Source organism: Oncorhynchus gorbuscha, unplaced genomic scaffold (assembly GCF_021184085.1).
Source record: "Oncorhynchus gorbuscha isolate QuinsamMale2020 ecotype Even-year unplaced genomic scaffold, OgorEven_v1.0 Un_scaffold_1110, whole genome shotgun sequence".
NCBI lineage: Eukaryota > Metazoa > Chordata > Actinopteri > Salmoniformes > Salmonidae > Oncorhynchus > Oncorhynchus gorbuscha.
Genome location: NW_025745988.1, coordinates 1 through 21,240, shown reverse-complemented (window position 1 = coordinate 21,240; position 21,240 = coordinate 1). Strand labels below are relative to the sequence as shown.

General features: G+C 47.4%; 1 protein-coding gene across 1 annotated transcript in view; it reads left to right on the top strand.

Moving 5' to 3' along the window:
- LOC124021430 (ankyrin-3-like) overlaps positions 1–19,079 on the top strand; it is a gene marked incomplete at its 3' end in the record, with an annotated part of 137,611 nt that extends 118,532 nt beyond the window's left edge. The window contains exons 17-20 of the mRNA XM_046336618.1: positions 12,575–12,658; positions 12,867–13,000; positions 16,006–16,102; positions 19,007–19,079. Coding sequence (XP_046192574.1) covers positions 12,575–12,658; positions 12,867–13,000; positions 16,006–16,102; positions 19,007–19,079 — 388 coding nt within the window. The remainder of the gene's footprint in view (positions 1–12,574; positions 12,659–12,866; positions 13,001–16,005; positions 16,103–19,006) is intronic.
- Between the last annotated feature and the right edge of the window lie 2,161 nt (positions 19,080–21,240).

Genomic DNA, 21,240 nt, shown 5'->3' with positions numbered 1-21,240 from the left:
GCAGGCTGGCTGCTGGCAGAGGTCTTATAGTGAATGGTGATGCTGCATTTATAGTTAGCATTAAAGCAAAGTGGTCTTTGTTTTGCTTATATTATCATGCTGCTTGACCTCTATGGGTATAGTGAGTGGTATCAACAGTTAGTAGTATGAAAGGTTAGGGCTAATAAAGGTTGGGGTTAATGAATGGTTGATCTGGGGTTAGAGAGAATGGTATCAGCAGTTAGGGTTAGTTAAGGTTAAGGTTAGTTAATGTTAAGGTTAGTGTGATGAATGGTTGATCTGGGGTTAGAGAGAATGGTATCAGCAGTTAGGGTTAGTTAAGGTTAAGGTTAGTGGTATGAATGGTTCATCTGGGGTTAGAGAGAATGGTATCAGCAGTTAGGGTTAGTTAAGGTTAAGGTTAGTTAATGTTAAGGTTAGTGTGATGAATGGTTGATCTGGGGTTAGAGAGAATGGTATCAGCAGTTAGGGTTAGTTAAGGTTAAGGTTAGTGGTATGAATGGTTCATCTGGGGTTAGAGAGAATGGTATCAGCAGTTAGGGTTAGTTAAGGTTAAGGTTAGTGGTATGAATGGTTCATCTGGGGTTAGAGAGAATGGTATCAGCAGTTAGGGTTAGTTAAGGTTAAGGTTAGTGGTATGAATGGTTCATCTGGGGTTAGAGAGAATGGTATCAGCAGTTAGGGTTAGTGGTATTAATGGTTAGGGTTAGTACTGGTTAGGGTTAGTGGTATGAATGGTTGATCTGGGGTTAGAGAGAGTGGTATCAACAGTTAGGGTTAGTACTGGTTAGGGTTAGTGGTGCTTTTACACCTGCATTGTTTGCTGTTTGGGGTTTTAGGCTGGGTTTCTGTACAGCACTTTGAGATATCAGCTGATGTACGAAGGGCTATATAAATAAATTTGATTTGATTTGATTTGATTTGATTTATTAATGGTTAGGGTTAGTACTGGTTAGGGTTAGTGGTATTAATGGTTAGGGTTAGTACTGGTTAGGGTTAGTGGTATTAATGGTTAGGGTTAGTACTGGTTAGGGTTAGTGGTATTAATGGTTAGGGTTAGTACTGGTTAGGGTTAGTGGTATTAATGGTTAGGGTTAGTACTGGTTAGCGTTAGTGGTATTAATGGTTAGGGTTAGTACTGGTTAGGGTTAGTGGTATTAATGGTTAGGGTTAGTACTGGTTAGGGTTAGTGGTATGAATGGTTAGGGTTAGTACTGGTTAGGGTTAGTGGTATGAATAGTTGATCTGGGGTTAGAGAGAGTGGTATTAGCAGTTAGGGTTAGTACTGGTTAGGGTTAGTACTGGTTAGGGTTAGTGGTATGAATGGTTAGGGTTAGTACTGGTTAGGGTTAGTGGTATGAATGGTTGATCTGGGGTTAGAGAGAGTGGTATCAACAGTTAGGGTTAGTCCTGGTTAGGGTTAGTGGTATTAATGGTTAGGGTTAGTACTGGTTAGGGTTAGTGGTATGAATGGTTAGGGTTAGTACTGGTTAGGGTTAGTGGTATGAATGGTTGATCTGGGGTTAGAGAGAGTGGTATCAACAGTTAGGGTTAGTACTGGTTAGGGTTAGTGGCATTAATGGTTAGGGTTAGTACTGGTTAGGGTTAGTGGTATCAACAGTTAGGGTTAGTACTGGTTAGGGTTAGTGGTATGAATGGTTGATCTGGGGTTAGAGAGAGTGGTATTAGCAGTTAGGGTTAGTACTGGTTAGGGTTAGTGGTATTAGCAGTTAGGGTTAGTGGTATTAATGGTTAGAGTTAGTGGTATGAATGGTTGATCTGGGGTTAGAGAGAGTGGTATCAACAGTTAGGGTTAGTACTGGTTAGGGTTAGTGGTATGAATGGTTAGGGTTAGTACTGGTTAGGGTTAGTGGTATGAATGGTTGATCTGGGGTTAGAGAGAGTGGTATCAACAGTTAGGGTTGAAGTTAGTGGTGTAACCGGTTGATGTTTCACTGCCTTGCTTTACAACAGAGGAATCTGTTGCGTAACTGAGTTGTGGGTATCGTTATTCATTATCGTTGTAATGGATCAACACTTTAATGAACTGTGACACAGTCCATGGAAATGACTCTATGTACAGTTAGTTCAACTTCTCTCTGTCATGTGAGTCTTATTGGGGAATAATCAGAATTAGTTGGTAACATAGGTAAGATGTTTTATATTCATCATATATGTGTAAGTTACTTCTCATCAGAATGTGTTTGTATAATACTGTGGCGGGTTGCAGTATCTGGTCTCTGTCAGGACTAAGTTGCTTCTCATCAGAATGTGTTTGTATAATACTGTGGCGGGTTGCAGTCATCTGTCCTCTGACAGGACTAAGTTGTTTGGGCCGGAGAGAGGGGAGAGGTCAAGCGTGTATCTCTTGGCTCCACAATGTCTGTGTGCCAGTCAGTGTGTCTCTGTGATCTTGTCAAGATAGGATGGATTTGATATATGCCTGTTGATATGGAGGATTGGTTTGAGTTTGAGAAAAGAACATAGTTTAGGAGACAAAGCTGAACAATAAATGATGCCTATGCTGTCTGGCTATGTGTGTCTTTGCTATAAAGGATCTCAGTTGCAATGTGTAAGGGTCTCTCAGAGAATTCATTGATAGACACTGAATTGATCTGAGAGTCACAGGGTTGCGATGGAGCTCATATAATTAAAGATGGACTTTGGATAACTAACTCTGACTTGTGTGTGGTTTGCTCTCATGATTTGGTAAATACAGGACATTTCCACGACAGTCTGCTGTTCTATGTTATAATCATGTGAGTCTGCTGTTCTATATTATAATCAGCTTAATTCTATAGCTGGAGGACTCCTGATATCTCCAGGAGTACTGTCTTTATCTGTTGTGGTCTAGTACTGTCTTTATCTGTTGTGGTCTAGTACTGTCTTTATCTGTTGTGGTCTAGTACTGTCTTTATCTGCTGTGGTCTAGTACTGTCTTTATCTGTTGTGGTCTAGTACTGTCTTTATCTGTTGTGGTCTGGTACTGTCTTTATCTGTTGTGGTCTAGTACTGTCTTCATCTGTTGTGGTCTAGTACTGTCTTTATCTGTTGCGGTCTAGTACTGTCTTTATCTGTTGTGGTCTAGTACTGTCTTTACCTGTTTTGGTCTAGTACTGTCTTTATCTGTTGTGGTCTAGTACTGTCTTTACCTGTTTTGGTCTAGTACTGTCTTTATCTGTTGTGGTCTAGTACTGTCTTTACCTGTTGTGGTCTAGTACTGTCTTTATCTGTTGTGGTCTAGTACTGTCTTTACCTGTTGTGGTCTGGTACTGTCTTTATCTGTTGTGGTCTAGTACTGTCTTTATCTGTTGTGGTCTAGTACTGTCTTTATCTGTTGTGGTCTAGTACTGTCTTTATCTGTTGTGGTCTGGTACTGTCTTTATCTGTTGTGGTCTAGTACTGTCTTTACCTGTTTTGGTCTAGTACTGTCTTTATCTGTTGTGGTCTAGTACTGTCTTTACCTGTTGTGGTCTAGTACTGTCTTTATCTGTTGTGGTCTAGTACTGTCTTTACCTGTTGTGGTCTGGTACTGTCTTTATCTGTTGTGGTCTAGTACTGTCTTTATCTGTTGTGGTCTAGTACTGTCTTTATCTGTTGTGGTCTAGTACTGTCTTTATCTGTTGTGGTCTAGTACTGTCTTTACATGTTGTGGTCTAGTACTGTCTTTATCTGTTGTGGTCTGGTACTGTCTTTATCTGTTGTGGTCTAGTACTGTCTTTTTGCTAGCTAGCGCCATCTACTGTAAGTGCTGGCTGTCTTCCCAGTGGTCTACTTGGTGTGTGAACTGCTGACTGTCTACTTGGTGTGTGAACTGCTGACTGTCTTCCCAGTGGTCTACTGGGTGTGTGAACTGCTGACTGTCTTCCCAGTGGTCTACTTGGTGTGTGAACTGCTGACTGTCTACTTGGTGTGTGAACTGCTGACTCTCTTCCCAGTGGTCTACTTGGTGTGTGAACTGCTGACTGTCTACTTGGTGTGTGAACTGCTGACTGTCTTCCCGGTGTGTGAACTGCTGACTGTCTACTTGGTGTGTGAACTGCTGACTGTCTACTTGGTGTGTGAACTGCTGACTGTCTACTTGGTGTGTGAACTGCTGACTGTCTTCCCAGTGGTCTACTTGGTGTGTGAACTGCTGACTGTCTTCCCAGTGGTCTACTTGATGTGTGAACTGCTGACTGTCTACTTGGTGTGTGAACTGCTGACTGTCTTCCCAGTGGTCTACTTGGTGTGTGAACTGCTGACTGTCTTCCCAGTGGTCTACTTGGTGTGTGAGCTGCTGACTGTCTTCCCAGTGGTCTACTTGGTGTGTGAACTGCTGACTGTCTTCCCAGTGGTCTACTTGGTGTGTGAACTGCTGACTGTCTTCCCAGTGGTCTACTTGGTGTGTGAACTGCTGACTGTCTACTTGGTGTGTGAACTGCTGACTGTCTTCCCAGTGGTCTACTTGGTGTGTGAACTGCTGACTGTCTTCCCAGTGGTCTACTTGGTGTGTGAACTGCTGACTGTCTTCCCAGTGGTCTACTTGGTGTGTGAACTGCTGACTGTCTTCCCAGTGGCCTACTTGGTGTGTGAACTGCTGACTGTCTTCCCAGTGGTCTACTTGGTGTGTGAACTGCTGACTGTCTACTTGGTGTGTGAACTGCTGACTGTCTTCCCAGTGGTCTACTTGGTGTGTGAACTGCTGACTGTCTTCCCAGTGGTCTACTTGGTGTGTGAACTGCTGACTGTCTACTTGGTGTGTGAACTGCTGACTGTCTTCCCAGTGGTCTACTTGGTGTGTGAACTGCTGACTATCTTCCCAGTGGTCTACTTGGTGTGTGAACTGCTGACTGTCTTCCCAGTGGTCTACTTGGTGTGTGAACTGCTGACTGTCTACTTGGTGTGTGAACTGCTGACTGTCTTCCCAGTGGTCTACTTGGTGTGTGAACTGCTGACTGTCTTCCCAGTGGTCTACTTGGTGTGTGAACTGCTGACTTTCTTCCCAGTGGTCTACTTGGTGTGTGAACTGATTTGTTTGATCGTAGCTAGCTACTTAGCTAGCTACATAGCCGTCTTTGTATCAAAGATAATTGTGTAGTCTAGAGCGATTTTCTAGGTTCGCTAGCCATCTATTGTCGTTCTTTTAACGCAACGTAACGTAAACAACACTGCTAGCTAGCCTGCTAGCCCCCGAATAGCAACACTGCAGAAACTATTACACTCAACGGAACGACTTGATTAGTGTAGTGTCAACAACGCAGCCACTGCCAGCTAGCCTACTTCAGCAGTACTGTATCATTTTAATCATTTTAGTCAATAAGATTCTTGCTACGTAGCTTAACTTTCTGAACATTCGAGACGTGTAGTCCACTTGTCATTCCAATCTCCTTTGCATTAGCGTAGCCTCTTCTGTAGCCTGTCAACTATGTGTCGGTTTATCCCTGTTCTCTCCTCTCTGCACAGACCATACAAACGCTCCTCACCGCGTGGCCGCGGCCACCCTACTTTGGTGGTCCCAGCGCGCCGACCCACGTGGAGTTCCAGGTCTCCGGTAGCCTCTGGAACTGCCAATCTGCGGTCAACAAGGCAGAGTTCATCTCAGCCTATGCCTCCCTCCAGTCCCTCGACTTCTTGGCCCTGACGGAAACATGGATCACCACAGACAACACTGCTACTCCTACTGCTCTCTCTTCGTCCGCCCACGTGTTCTCGCACACCCGAGAGCGTCTGGTCAGCGGGGTGGTGGCACCGGGATCCTCATCTCTCCCAAGTGGTCATTCTCTCTTTCTCCCCTTACCCATCTGTCTATCGCCTCCTTTGAATTCCATGCTGTCACAGTTACTAGCCCTTTCAAGCTTAACATCCTTATCATTTATCGCCCTCCAGGTTCCCTCGGAGAGTTCATCAATGAGCTTGATGCCTTGATAAGCTCCTTTCCTGAGGACGGCTCACCTCTCACAGTTCTGGGCGACTTTAACCTCCCCACGTCTACCTTTGACTCTTTCCTCTCTGCCTCCTTCTTTCCACTCCTCTCCTCTTTTGACCTCACCCTCTCACCTTCCCCCCTACTCACAAGGCAGGCAATACGCTCGACCTCATCTTTACTAGATGCTGTTCTTCCACTAACCTCATTGCAACTCCCCTCCAAGTCTCCGACCACTGCCTTGTATCCTTTTCCCTCTCGCTCTCATCCAACACCTCCCACACTGCCCCTACTCGGATGGTATCGCGCCGTCCCAACCTTCGCTCTCTCTCCCCCGCTACTCTCTCCTCTTCCATCCTATCATCTCTTCCCTCCGCTCAAACCTTCTCCCACCTATCTCCTGATTCTGCCTCCTCAACCCTCCTCTCCTCCCTCTCTGCATCCCTTGACTCTCTATGTCCCCTATCCTCCAGGGCCGGCTCGGTCCTCCCCTCCCGCTCCGTGGCTCGATGACTCATTGCGAGCTCACAGAACAGGGCTCCGGGCAGCCGAGCGGAAATGGAGGAAATCTCGCCTCCCTGCGGACCTGGCATCCTTTCACTCCCTCCTCTCTACATTTTCCTCCTCTGTCTCTGCTGCTAAAGCCACTTTCTACCACGCTAAATTCCAAGCTGCTGCCTCTAACCCTAGGAAGCTCTTTGCCACCTTCTCCTCTCTCCTGAATCCTCCGCCCCCTCCCCCCCTCCTCCCTCTCTGCAGATGACTTCGTCAACCATTTTGAAAAGAAGGTCGACGACATCCGATCCTCGTTTGCTAAGTCAAACGACACTGCTGGTTCTGCTCACACTGCCCTACCCTGTGCTCTGACCTCTTTCTCCCCTCTCTCTCCAGATGAAATCTCGCGTCTTGTGACGGCCGGCCGCCCAACAACCTGCCCGCTTGACCCTATCCCCTCCTCTCTTCTCCAGACCATTTCCGGAGACCTTCTCCCTTACCTCACCTCGCTCATCAACTCATCCCTGACCGCTGGCTACGTCCCTTCCGTCTTCAAGAGAGCGAGAGTTGCACCCCTTCTGAAAAAACCTACACTCGATCCCTCCGATGTCAACAATTACAGACCAGTATCCCTTCTTTCTTTTCTCTCCAAAACTCTTGAACGTGCTGTCCTTGGCCAGCTCTCCCGCTATCTCTCTCTGAATGACCTTCTTGATCCAAATCAGTCAGGTTTCAAGACTAGTCATTCAACTGAGACTGCTCTCCTCTGTATCACGGAGGCGCTCCGCACTGCTAAAGCTAACTCTCTCTCCTCTGCTCTCATCCTTCTAGATCTATCGGCTGCCTTCGATACTGTGAACCATCAGATCCTCCTCTCCACCCTCTCCGAGTTGGGCATCTCCGGCGCGGCCCACGCTGGATTGCGTCCTACCTGACAGGTCGCTCCTACCAGGTGGCGTGGCGAGAATCTGTCTCCTCACCACGCGCTCTCACCACTGGTGTCCCCCAGGGCTCTGTTCTTGGCCCTCTCCTATTCTCGCTATACACCAAGTCACTTGGCTCTGTCATAACCTCACATGGTCTCTCTTATCATTGCTATGCAGACGACACACAATTAATCTTCTCCTTTCCCCCTTCTGATGACCAGGTGGCGAATCGCATCTCTGCATGTCTGGCAGACATATCAGTGTGGATGACGGATCACCACCTCAAGCTGAACCTCGGCAAGACGGAGCTGCTCTTCCTCCCGGGGAAGGACTGCCCGTTCCATGATCTCGCCATCACGGTTGACAACTCCATTGTGTCCTCCTCCCAGAGCGCCAAGAACCTTGGCGTGATCCTGGACAACACCCTGTCGTTCTCAACTAACATCAAGGCGGTGGCCCGTTCCTGTAGGTTCATGCTCTACAACATCCGCAGAGTACGACCCTGCCTCACACAGGAAGCGGCGCAGGTCCTAATCCAGGCACTTGTCATCTCCCGTCTGGATTACTGCAACTCGCTGTTGGCTGGGCTCCCTGCCTGTGCCATTAAACCCTTCAACTCATCCAGAACGCCGCAGCCCGTCTGGTGTTCAACCTTCCCAAGTTCTCTCACGTCACCCCGCTCCTCCGTTCTCTCCACTGGCTTCCAGTTGAAGCTCGCATCCGCTACAAGACCATGGTGCTTGCCTACGGAGCTGTGAGGGGAACGGCACCTCAGTACCTCCAGGCTCTGATCAGGCCCTACACCCAAACAAGGGCACTGCGTTCATCCACCTCTGGCCTGCTCGCCTCCCTACCACTGAGGAAGTACAGCTCCCGCTCAGCCCAGTCAAAACTGTTCGCTGCCCTGGCCCCCCAATGGTGGAACAAACTCCCTCACGACGCCAGGACAGCGGAGTCAATCACCACCTTCCGGAGACACCTGAAACCCCACCTCTTTAAGGAATACCTAGGATAGGTTAAGTAATCCCTCTCACCCCACCCCCCCTAAGTTTTAGATGCACTATTGTTAAGTGACTGTCCCACTGGATGTCATAAGGTGAATGCACCAATTTGTAAGTCGCTCTGGATAAGAGCGTCTGCTAAATGACTTAAATGTAATGTAAATGTCTTCCCAGTGGTCTACTTGGTGTGTGAACTGCTGACTGTCTTCCCAGTGGTCTACTTGGTGTGTGAACTGCTGACTTTCTTCCCAGTGGTCTACTTGGTGTGTGAACTGCTGACTGTCTTCCCAGTGGTCTACTTGGTGTGTGAACTGCTGACTGTCTTCCCAGTGGTCTACTTGGTGTGTGAACTGCTGACTGTCTACTTGGTGTGTGAACTGCTGACTGTCTTCCCAGTGGTCTACTTGGTGTGTGAACTGCTGACGGTCTACTTGGTGTGTGAACTGCTGACTGTCTTCCCAGTGGTCTACTTGGTGTGTGAACTGCTGACTGTCTTCCCAGTGGTCTACTTGGTGTGTGAACTGCTGACTTTCTTCCCAGTGGTCTACTTGGTGTGTGAACTGCTGACTGTCTTCCCAGTGGTCTACTTGGTGTGTGAACTGCTGACTGTCTTCCCAGTGGTCTACTTGGTGTGTGAACTGCTGACTTTCTTCCCAGTGGTCTACTTGGTGTGTGAACTGCTGACTGTCTTCCCAGTGGTCTACTTGGTGTGTGAACTGCTGACTGTCTTCCCAGTGGTCTACTTGGTGTGTGAACTGCTGACTGTCTTCCCAGTGGTCTACTTGGTGTGTGAACTGCTGACTGTCTTCCCAGTGGTCTACTTGGTGTGTGAACTGCTGACTGCTCATCATTTGCAGATAGTTGTTGACACATCAACCAGGATCAAGTGGCGGGCGATTTGTGACTTGTGTTGGTGATCAGTGACTGTATTGGAGTGGTCCCACCTCTACTACGCAGTCAGCAGTAAGTGTTAGTTCTTCAGTCTCCCTTGGCTTCTCAGCGGCAGCTGTAAGTGTTAGTTCTTCAGTCTCCCTTGGCTTCTCAGCAGTCAGCAGTAAGTGTTAGTTCTTCAGTCTCCCTTGGCTTCTCAGCAGTCAGCAGTAAGTGTTAGTTCTTCAGTCTCCCTTGGCTTCTCAGCAGTCAGCAGTAAGTGTTAGTTCTTCAGTCTCCCTTGGCTTCTCAGCAGTCAGCAGTAAGTGTTAGTTCTTCAGTCTCCCTTGGCTTCTCAGCAGTCAGCAGTAAGTGTTAGTTCTTCAGTCTCCCTTGGCTTCTCAGCAGTCAGCAGTAAGTGTTAGTTCTTCAGTCTCCCTTGGCTTCTCAGCAGTCAGCAGTAAGTGTTAGTTCTTCAGTCTCCCTTGGCTTCTCAGCAGTCAGCAGTAAGTGTTAGTTCTTCAGTCTCCCTTGGCTTCTCAGCAGTCAGCAGTAAGTGTTAGTTCTTCAGTCTCCCTTGGCTTCTCAGCAGTAAGTGTTAGTTCTTCAGTCTCCCTTGGCTTCTCAGCAGTAAGTGTTAGTTCTTCAGTCTCCCTTGGCTTCTCAGCAGTAAGTGTTAGTTCTTCAGTCTCCCTTGGCTTCTCAGCAGTAAGTGTTAGTTCTTCAGTCTCCCTTGGCTTCTCAGCTGTAAGTGTTAGTTCTTCAGTCTCCTTGGCTTCTCAGCTGTAAGTGTTAGTTCTTCAGTCTCCCTTGGCTTCTCAGCTGTAAGTGTTAGTTCTTCAGTCTCCCTTGGCTTCTCAGCAGTCAGCAGTAAGTGTTAGTTCTTCAGTCTCCTTGGCTTCTCAGCAGTCAGCAGTAAGTGTTAGTTCTTCAGTCTCCTTGGCTTCTCAGCAGTAAGTGTTAGTTCTTCAGTCTCCCTTGGCTTCTCAGCAGTAAGTGTTAGTTCTTCAGTCTCCCTTGGCTTCTCAGCTGTAAGTGTTAGTTCTTCAGTCTCCCTTGGCTTCTCAGCTGTAAGTGTTAGTTCTTCAGTCTCCCTTGGCTTCTCAGCTGTAAGTGTTAGTTCTTCAGTCTCCCTTGGCTTCTCAGCTGTAAGTGTTAGTTCTTCAGTCTCCCTTGGCTTCTCAGCTGTAAGTGTTAGTTCTTCAGTCTCCCTTGGCTTCTCAGCAGTCAGCAGTAAGTGTTAGTTCTTCAGTCTCCCTTGGCTTCTCAGCTGTAAGTGTTAGTTCTTCAGTCTCCTTGGCTTCTCAGCTGTAAGTGTTAGTTCTTCAGTCTCCCTTGGCTTCTCAGCTGTAAGTGTTAGTTCTTCAGTCTCCCTTGGCTTCTCAGCTGTAAGTGTTAGTTCTTCAGTCTCCCTTGGCTTCTCAGCTGTAAGTGTTAGTTCTTCAGTCTCCCTTGGCTTCTCAGCAGTCAGCAGTAAGTGTTAGTTCTTCAGTCTCCTTGGCTTCTCAGCAGTCAGCAGTAAGTGTTAGTTCTTCAGTCTCCCTTGGCTTCTCAGCAGTAAGTGTTAGTTCTTCAGTCTCCCTTGGCTTCTCAGCAGTAAGTGTTAGTTCTTCAGTCTCCCTTGGCTTCTCAGCAGTAAGTGTTAGTTCTTCAGTCTCCCTTGGCTTCTCAGCTGTAAGTGTTAGTTCTTCAGTCTCCCTTGGCTTCTCAGCTGTAAGTGTTAGTTCTTCAGTCTCCCTTGGCTTCTCAGCTGTAAGTGTTAGTTCTTCAGTCTCCCTTGGCTTCTCAGCTGTAAGCGGCAGTTATGTTTGTGGCCGTTTTGTCGCCAAGACGGTTCTGCCGAGTTATTTGAGGAAAGAAAGAGAGGAAGTCTCCACACCACTCTCTCACTTGAGTATCTTACCTTGTTATTTATGTATCCACTGCTAAAGCCACTTTATACCACTCAAATATCAAGCTTCTGCCTCTCTTTTTCCACCTTCTCCTTCCTTAATCCTCCACCCACTCCCTCCTCCCTCTCTGCGGATTACTTTGTCAACCACTTTGAAAAAAAGGTTGACGATACCCTCTCCTCCTCCACTCAGCCTATTGAGTCCACTGGTCTCACTCACACAGAACTACCCTACACCTTTACCTCTTTCTCTCCTCTCGCTCCAGATGACAGCCTGCGACTAGTGAGATCTGGCCGCTCGACCCCATCCCCTTCTTTCTTCTCCAAGACAATCTCTGGAGACCTCCTCCCATTCCTCACTTCCCTCATCCCTGACCACTGGCTGCGCACCCTATGACTTCAAAATGGCCAGAGTCACTCCCCTCCTCAAGAAATCAAAACTCCTCCCATTCCTCACTTCCCTCATCCCTGACCACTGGCTGCGCACCCTATGACTTCAAAATGGCCAGAGTCACTCCCCTCCTCAAGAAATCAAAACTCCTCCCATTCCTCACTTCCCTCATCCCTGACCACTGGCTGCGCACCCTATGACTTCAAAATGGCCAGAGTCACTCCCCTCCTCAAGAAATCAAAACTCGACTCATCTGACATCTAAAACTACAGACCTTTATCCCTTCTTTCTTTTCTCTCTAAAACACTTGAGCATCTCTGACCGACTCTCTCAGAACGATCTTCTGGACCCTAACCAGTCAGGCCTCAAGACAGGTCACTCAACACGATTCTGCTCTCCTATGTGTCACAGAGGATCTTCTGGACCCTAACCAGTCAGGCCTCAAGATGGGTCACTCAACACGATTCTGCTCTCCTCTGTGTCACAGAGGATCTTCTGGACCCTAACCAGTCAGGCTTCAAGACTGGTCATTCAAATAGTCCCAGGGTCTATCAGATCCTCCTCTCCACCCTCTCAGGGCTGGGTGTCTCAGGCTTTATCAGATCCTCCTCTCCACCCTCTCAGGGCTGGGTGTCTCAGACTCTATCAGATCCTCCTCTCCACCCTCTCAGGGCTGGGTGTCTCAGGCTCTATCAGATCCTCCTCTCCCACCCTCTCAGGGCTGGGTGTCTCAGGCTCTATCAGATCCTCCTCTCCACCCTCTCAGGGCTGGGAGTCTCAGGCTCTATCAGATCCTCCTCTCCACTCTCTCAGGGCTGGGTGTCTCAGACTCTATCAGATCCTCCTCTCCACCCTCTCAGGGCTGGGTGTCTCAGGCTCTATCAGATCCTCCTCTCCACCCTCTCAGGGCTGGGTGTCGCAGGCTCTATCAGATCCTCCTCTCCACCCTCTCAGGGCTGGGAGTCTCAGGCTCTATCAGATCCTCCTCTCCACTCTCTCAGGGCTGGGTGTCTCAGACTCTATCAGATCCTCCTCTCCACCCTCTCAGGGCTGGGTGTCTCAGGCTCTATCAGATCCTCCTCTCCACCCTCTCAGGCCTGGGCGTATCAGGCTCCACCCTCAGGGCTGGGCGTCTCAGGCGTCTCAGGTTCTCCACACTACTGGATTGCATCCTACCTGGCAGGCCGCTCCTACCAGGTGATGTGGAGAGGATCTGTGTCCGCACCACGTACTCTCTCTACTGGTGTCCCCAGGGCTCGGTTCTAGGCCCTCTCCTCTTCTCTCCATACACCAAGTCACTCAGCTCCGTCATCCTCACATGGTCTCTCCTATTATTGCTATGCAGATGACACAACTACTTTTCTCCTTAACCCCTTCTGACACCCAGGTGGCGACACGCTCTCATATATCTCAGCTTGGATGTCGGTCCTCCACCTCAGCCTCGACAATACGGAATTGCTCTTCCTCTCCATCCCGGTTGACTCCACAGTGTCGCCCTCCCAGAGTGAAAAGAACCTTGGCGTGACCCTGGACAGCACCCTGTCGTTCTCTGCAAACATCAAAGCAGTGACCCATTCTTGCAGGTTCATCTTCTACAACATCTGTAGAGTACGACCTTCCCTCACAAAGGAAGCGGCGCAGGTCCTAATCGAGGCACTTGTCCTCTCCCGTCTGGACTACTGCAACTCACTGTTGGCTGGGCTCTCCACTTGTGCCATCCCACCCCTACGGGAGGGCAGCTCCCACTCAGCCCAGTCCAAGCTCTTCTCTCCCGCTCAGCCCAGTCCAAGCTCTTCTCCCACTCAGCCCAATCAGCCCAGTCCAAGCTCTTCTCTCCCACTCAGCCCAGTCAGCCCAGTCCAAGCTCTTCTCTCCCACTCTTCTCTCCCACTCATCTGAATATACTAACTACTGTGATATGTGGTTGTCTCACCTAGCTATCTGAATATACTAACTACTGTGATATGTGGTTGTCTCACCTAGCTATCTGAATATACTAACTACTGTGATATGTGGTTGTCTCACCTAGCTATCTGAATATACTAACTACTGTGATATGTGGTTGTCTCACCTAGCTATCTGAATATACTAACTACTGTGATATGTGGTTGTCTCACCTAGCTATCTGAATATACTAACTACTGTGATATGTGGTTGTCCCACCTAGCTATCTGAAGATGAATATACTAACTACTGTGATATGTGGTTGTCCCACCTAGCTATCTGAATATACTAACTACTGTGATATGTGGTTGTCCCACCTAGCTATCTGAATATACTAACTACTGTGATATGTGGTTGTCCCACCTAGCTATCTGAATATACTAACTACTGTGATATGTGGTTGTCCCACCTAGCTATCTGAAGATGAATATACTAACTACTGTGATATGTGGTTGTCCCACCTAGCTATCTGAATATAATAACTACTGTGATATGTGGTTGTCTCACCTAGCTATCTGAAGATGAATATACTAACTACTGTGATATGTGGTTGTCTCACCTAGCTATCTGAAGATGAATATACTAACTACTGTGATATGTGGTTGTCCCACCTAGCTATCTGAATATACTAACTACTGTGATATGTGGTTGTCCCACCTAGCTATCTGAATATACTAACTACTGTGATATGTGGTTGTCCCACCTAGCTATCTGAATATACTAACTACTGTGATATGTGGTTGTCCCACCTAGCTATCTGAATATACTAACTACTGTGATATGTGGTTGTCTCACCTAGCTATCTGAATATACTAACTACTGTGATATGTGGTTGTCCCACCTAGCTATCTGAAGATGAATATACTAACTACTGTGATATGTGGTTGTCTCACCTAGCTATCTGAAGATGAATATACTAACTACTGTGATATGTGCTTGTCCCACCTAGCTATCTGAATATACTAACTACTGGGATATGTGGTTGTCCCACCTAGCTATCTGAATATACTAACTACTGTGATATGTGGTTGTCCCACCTAGCTATTTGAATATACTAACTACTGTGATATGTGGTTGTCCCACCTATCTATCTGAATATACTAACTACTGTGATATGTGGTTGTCTCACCTAGCTATCTGAATATACTAACTACTGTGATATGTGGTTGTCCCACCTAGCTATCTGAATATACTAACTACTGTGATATGTGGTTGTCTCACCTAGCTATCTGAATATACTAACTACTGTGATATGTGGTTGTCCCACCTAGCTATCTGAATATACTAACTACTGTGATATGTGGTTGTCCCACCTAGCTATCTGAATATACTAACTACTGTGATATGTGGTTGTCTCACCTAGCTATCTGAATATACTAACTACTGTGATATGTGGTTGTCCACCTAGCTATCTGAATATACTAACTACTGTGATATGTGGTTGTCTCACCTAGCTATCTGAATATACTAACTACTGTGATATGTGGTTGTCCCACCTAGCTATCTGAATATACTAACTACTGTGATATGTGGTTGTCCCACCTAGCTATCTGATGATGAATATACTAACTACTGTAATATGTGGTTGTCCACCTAGCTATCTGAATATACTAACTACTGTGATATGTGGTTGTCCCACCTAGCTATCTGAAGATGAATATACTAACTACTGTGATATGTGGTTGTCTCACCTAGCTATCTGAAGATGAATATACTAACTACTGTGATATGTGGTTGTCCCACCTAGCTATCTGAATATACTAACTACTGTGATATGTGGTTGTCCCACCTAGCTATCTGATGATGAATATACTAACTACTGTAATATGTGGTTGTCCACCTAGCTATCTGAATATACTAACTACTGTGATATGTGGTTGTCCCACCTAGCTATCTGAAGATGAATATACTAACTACTGTGATATGTGGTTGTCCCACCTAGCTATCTGAAGATGAATATACTAACTACTGTAATATGTGGTTGTCCCACCTAGCTATCTGAAGATGAATATACTAACTACTGTAATATGTGGTTGTCCACCTAGCTATCTGAATATACTAACTACTGTGATATGTGGTTGTCTCACCTAGCTATCTGAATATACTAACTACTGTGATATGTGGTTGTCCCACCTAGCTATCTGATGATGAATATACTAACTACTGTAATATGTGGTTGTCTCACCTAGCTATCTGAATATACTAACTACTGTAATATGTGGTTGTCCCACCTAGCTATCTGAATATACTAACTACTGTAATATGTGGTTGTCCACCTAGCTATCTGATGATGAAAGCACTAACTGTAAGGTGCTCTGGATAAGAGCTTTTGCTAAATGACTAACATGTAATAATCTATGTGATGCTGTGAGTGTTGTTGTGGCTCATTGCTGTCTACTCCTCTTCTCTCATCTCCTTTCCTCTCTCATCTCCTCTCTCATCTCCTCTCTGTACTCCTCTCATCTCCATCATCTCCTCCCTGTCTCCTCTCTCCTTTCATCACCTCCTCCTCTCCTCTCCTTTCCTTTCATCGCCTCCTCCTCTCCTTTCCTCCTCTCTCCTCCTCTCCTCCCCTCTTCCAGAAAGGCTTCACTCCCCTCCATGTTGCAGCTAAGTATGGGAAGATGGAAGTGGCCAACCTTCTGCTGCAGAGACACTGCGCCCGATGCAGCTGGGAAGGTACCGTAGTCACCATGGAAACAGGGATGAGCTAGTCTGGTAGTCAGTAGTGCATCTCACTGATAGTAATAGTAACGTACAGCACAAATAGTTCTCACTGATGTCATATGAGTTATTCTCATATTGGTTCATTATAATGTAACTACACATCAGTATTCTTGCAGTGCTACGAACCAGGTTTCCATCCAACCTTTTTAATTTGTCGGTAAAATGTGTTATTTGAGAAATGGCGGTGAAAACGCCTTTTGTGTGCAAATATTGATTAACCATCACATGGAAGGAAGCTTGGGAGTCACGCGATGATATGTTGTGTGGTCCTCCCACTACGACTCCGGCTTGGAGCTACGCGATGATATGTTGTGTGGTCCTCCCACTACGACTCCGGCTTGGAGCTACGCGATGATATGTTGTGTGGTCCTCCCACTACGACTCCGGTTTGGAGCTACGCGATGATATGTTGTGTGGTCCTCCCACTAATGACTCCGGGGAGCGCGATGATATGTTGTGTGGTCCTCCCACTACGACTTGGAGCTACGCGATGATATGTTGTGTGGTCCTCCCACTACGACTCCGGTTTGGAGCTACGCCATGATATGTTGTGTGGTCCTCCCACTACGACTCCGGCTTGGAGCTACGCGATGATATGTTGTGTGGTCCTCCCACTACGACTCCGGCTTGGAGCTACGCGATGATATGTTGTGTGGTCCTCCCACTACGACTCCGGCTTGGAGCTACGCGATGATATGTTGTGTGGTCCTCCCACTACGACTCCGGCTTGGAGCTACGCGATGATATGTTGTGTGGTCCTCCCACTACGACTCCGGCTTGGAGCTACGCGATGATATGTTGTGTGGTCCTCCCACTACGACTCCGGCTTGGAGCTACGCCATGATATGTTGTGTGGTCCTCCCACTACGACTCCGCTTGGAGCTACGCGATGATATGTTGTGTGGTCCTCCCACTACGACTCCGGCTTGGATGATATGTTTGTGGTCCTCCCCACTACTCCGGCGATGATATGTTGTGTGGTCCTCCCACTACGACTCCGGCTTGGAGCTACGCGATGATATGTTGTGTGGTCCTCCCACTACGACTCCGGCGGAGCTACGCGATGATATGTTGTGTGGTCCTCCCACTCGACTCCGGCTTGGAGCTACGCGATGATATGTTGTGTGGTCCTCCCACTACGACTCCGGCTTGGAGCTACGTGATGATATGTTGTGTGGTCCTCCCACTACGACTCCGGCTTGGAGCTACGCGATGATATGTTGTGTGGTCCTCCCACTACGACTCCGGCTTGGAGCTACGCGATGATATGTTGTGTGGTCCTCCCACTACGCGATGATATGTTGTGTGGTCCTCCCACTTCTTTCATTTGATTATTAGCTGGATGAAGAAACTGTATGAATGAAGGTCCATTATCATGTATACAGTTTGGATTTGGTTTGACTCATTTAGAAGTAGATTGAGGTTGGATTTGGTTTGACTCATTTAGAAGTAGATTGAGGTTGGATTTGGTTTGACTCATTTACATTTACATGGCTCTGATCCAGAGCCACTACATTTACACTACATTTTACATTTAAGTCATTTAGCAGACGCTCTTATCCAGAGCGACTTACAAATTGGTGCATTCACCTTATGACATCCAGTGGAACAGTCACTTTACAATAGTGCATCTAAATCTTAAAGGGGGGGTGAGAAGGATTACTTTATCCTATCCTAGGTATTCCTTAAAGAGGTGGGGTTTCAGGTGTCTCCGGAAGGTGGTGATTGACATTTAGAAGTAGATTGAGTTTGTTTCCCCAACATGTGTTTGACACCCCTGCTCTAGAGAGAGCCCCTGTTATGGTGCTGAAACACTCTGATCAATATAACATCAAATCAAATCCATTTATAAAGCTCTTCTTAGATCAGCTGATATCTCAAAGTGCTGTACAGAAACCCAGGCTAAAACCACAAACAGCAAGCAATGCAGGTGTAGAAGCACGGTGGCTAGGAAAAACTCCCTAGAAAGGCTGGAGCCTAGGACGAAACCTAGAGAGGAACCAGGCTATGAGGGGTGGCCAGTCCTCTTCTGGCTGTGCCGGTGGAGATTATAACAGAACATGGCCAAGATGTTCAAATGTTCATAAATGACCAGCAGGGTCAAATAATAATAATCACAGTGGTTGTCGAGGATGCAACAAGTCAGCACCTCAGGAGTAAATGTCAGTTGGATTTTCATAGCCGATCACTAAGAGTATCTCTACCACTCCTGCTGTCTTTAGAGAGTTGAAAACAGCAGGTCTGGGACAGGTAGCACGTCCGGTGAACAGGTCAGGGTTCCATAGCCGCAGGCAGAACAGTTGAAACTGCAGCAGCACGGCCAGGTGGACTGGCGACAGCAAGGAGTCATCATGCCAGGTAGTCCTGAGGCATGGTCCTAGGGCTCAGGTCCTCCGAGAGAGAAAGAAAGAGAGAATTAGAGAGCATACCAAATTCACACAGGACACCGGATAAGACAGGAGAAGTACTCCAGATATAACAGACTGACCCTAGCCCCCAGACACAAACTACTGCAACATAAATACTGGAGGCTGAGACAGGAGGGGTCAGGAGACACTGTGGCCCCATCCGATATTACCCCCGGACAGGGCCAAACAGGAAGGATATAACCCCACCCACATTGCCAAAGCACAGCACCCACACCACTAGAGGGATATCTTGGTCGAGACTGAACATGTCTTTATTCAACGGACAAAGACAGTATTGGAATTGTTCTAACTGATTTATATTTCAACCACTTCAGATCCCAGTTTGTCATCCTTCCACTGTGTTGGGCTAAGTGCCTCCACCTTCAGTCCAACACTAATGCAGCTATGTATGCCGTTTCTATAGAGTGGTCTAACTCCCTACATGTAGCTGCTCACTATGACAACCAGAAAGTGGCTCTGCTGCTGCTGGACCAGGAGCTTCACCACACGCTGCTGCCAAGGTAGGTATCAATTACACATTTACACCACAGCAGACGCTCTTATCCAGAGCCACTTACAGGATATTACCCTCCTCTGTGGCGTAATATGTTCTGTCTGTGGTGTAGAATGGGTACCCTCCTCTGTGGTGTAGAATGGGTACCCTCCTCTGTGGTGTAGAATGGGTACCCTCCTCTGTGTAGAATGGGTAGAATGGGTACCCTCCTCTGTGGTGTAATATGTTCTGTCTGTGTTGTAGAATGGGTACCCTCCTCTGTGGTGTAGAATGGGTACCCTCCTCTGTGTTGTAGAATGGGTACCCTCCTCTGTGGTGTAGAATGGGTACCTCCTCTGTAAAGAATGGGTACCCTCCTGTGGTGGGTACCCTCCTCTGTGGTGTAGAATGGGTACCCTCCTCTGTGGTGTAGAATGGGTACCCTCCTCTGTGGCGTAATATGTTCTGTCTGTGGTGTAGAATGGGTACCCTCCTCTGTGGTGTAGAATGGGTACCCTCCTCTGTGGTGTAGAATGGGTAGAATGGGTACCCTCCTCTGTGGTGTAATATGTTCTGTCTGTGTTGTAGATATGTTCTGGTACCCTCCTCTGTGGTGTAGAATGGGTACCCTCCTCTGTGGTGTAGAATGGGTACCCTCCTCTGTGGTGTAATATGTTCTGTCTGTGTTGTAGAATGGGTACCCTCCTCTGTGGTGTAGAATGGGTACCCTCCTCTGTGTTGTAGAATGGGTACCCTCCTCTGTGGTGTAGAATGGGTACCCTCCTCTGTGTTGTAATATGTTCTGTCTGTGGTGTAGAATGGGTACCCTCCTCTGTGGTGTCATATGTTCTGTCTGTGTTGTAGAATGGGTACCCTCCTCTGTGGTGTAGAATGGGTACCCTCCTCTGTGGTGTAGAATGGGTACCCTCCTCTGTGGTGTAATATGTTCTGTCTGTGGTGTAGAATGGGTACCCTCCTCTGTGGTGTAGAATGGGTACCCTCCTCTGTAATATGGTGTAATATGTTCTGTCTGTGATGTAGAATGGGTACCCCTCCTCTGTGTTGTCATATGTTCTGTCTGTGGTGTAGAATGGGTACCCTCCTCTGTGGTGTAGAATGGGTACCCTCCTCTGTGGTGTAATATGTTCTGTCTGTGTTGTAGAATGGGTACCCTCCTCTGTGGTGTAGAATGGGTACCCTCCTCTGTGGTGTAGAATGGGTACCCTCCTCTGTGGTGTAATATGTTCTGTCTGTGGTGTAGAATGGGTACCCTCCTCTGTGGTGTAGAATGGGTACCCTCCTCTGTGGTGTAATATGTTCTGTCTGTGGTGTAGAATGGGTACCCTCCTCTGTGGTGTCATATGTTCTGTCTGTGGTGTAGAATGGGTACCCTCCTCTGTGGTGTAGAATGGGTACCCTCCTCTGTGGTGTAGAATGGGTACCCTCCTCTGTGGTGTAGAATGGGTACCCTCCTTTGTGTTGTCATATGTTCTGTCTGTGTTGTAGAATGGGTACCCTCCTCTGTGTCGTAATATGTTCTGTCTGTGGTGTATAATGTTCCTGTCTGTGTTGTAGAATGGGTACCCTCCTCTGTGGTGTAGAATGGGTACCCTCCTTTGTGGTGTAGAATGGGCACCCTCCTCTGTGGTGTAGAATGGGTACCCTCCTCTGTGGTGTAATATGTTCTGTCTGTGTGTAGAATGGGTACCCTCCTCTGTGGTGTAGAATGGGTACCCTCCTCTGTGGTGTAGAATGGGTACCCTCCTCTGTGGTGTTCTGTATGTGGTGTAGAATGGGTACCCTCCTCTGTGGTGTAGTTCTGTCTGTGTTGTAGAATGGGTACCCTCCTCTGTGGTGTAGAATGGGTACCCTCCTCTGTGTTGTAGAATGGGTACCCTCCTCTGTGGTGTAATATGTTCTGTCTGTGGTGTAGAATGGGTACCCTCCTCTGTGGTGTAGAATGGGTATCCTCTGTTGTAATATGTTCTGTCTGTGTTGTAGAATGGGTACCCTCCTCTGTGGTGTCATATGTTCTGTCTGTGGTGTAGAATGGGTACCCTCCTCTGTGGTGTAGAATGGGTACCCTCCTCTGTGGTGTAGAATGGGTACCCTCCTCTGTGGTGTATATGTTCTGTATGTGGTGTAGAATGTCTGTCTGTGGTGTAGAATGGGTACCCTCCTCTGTGGTG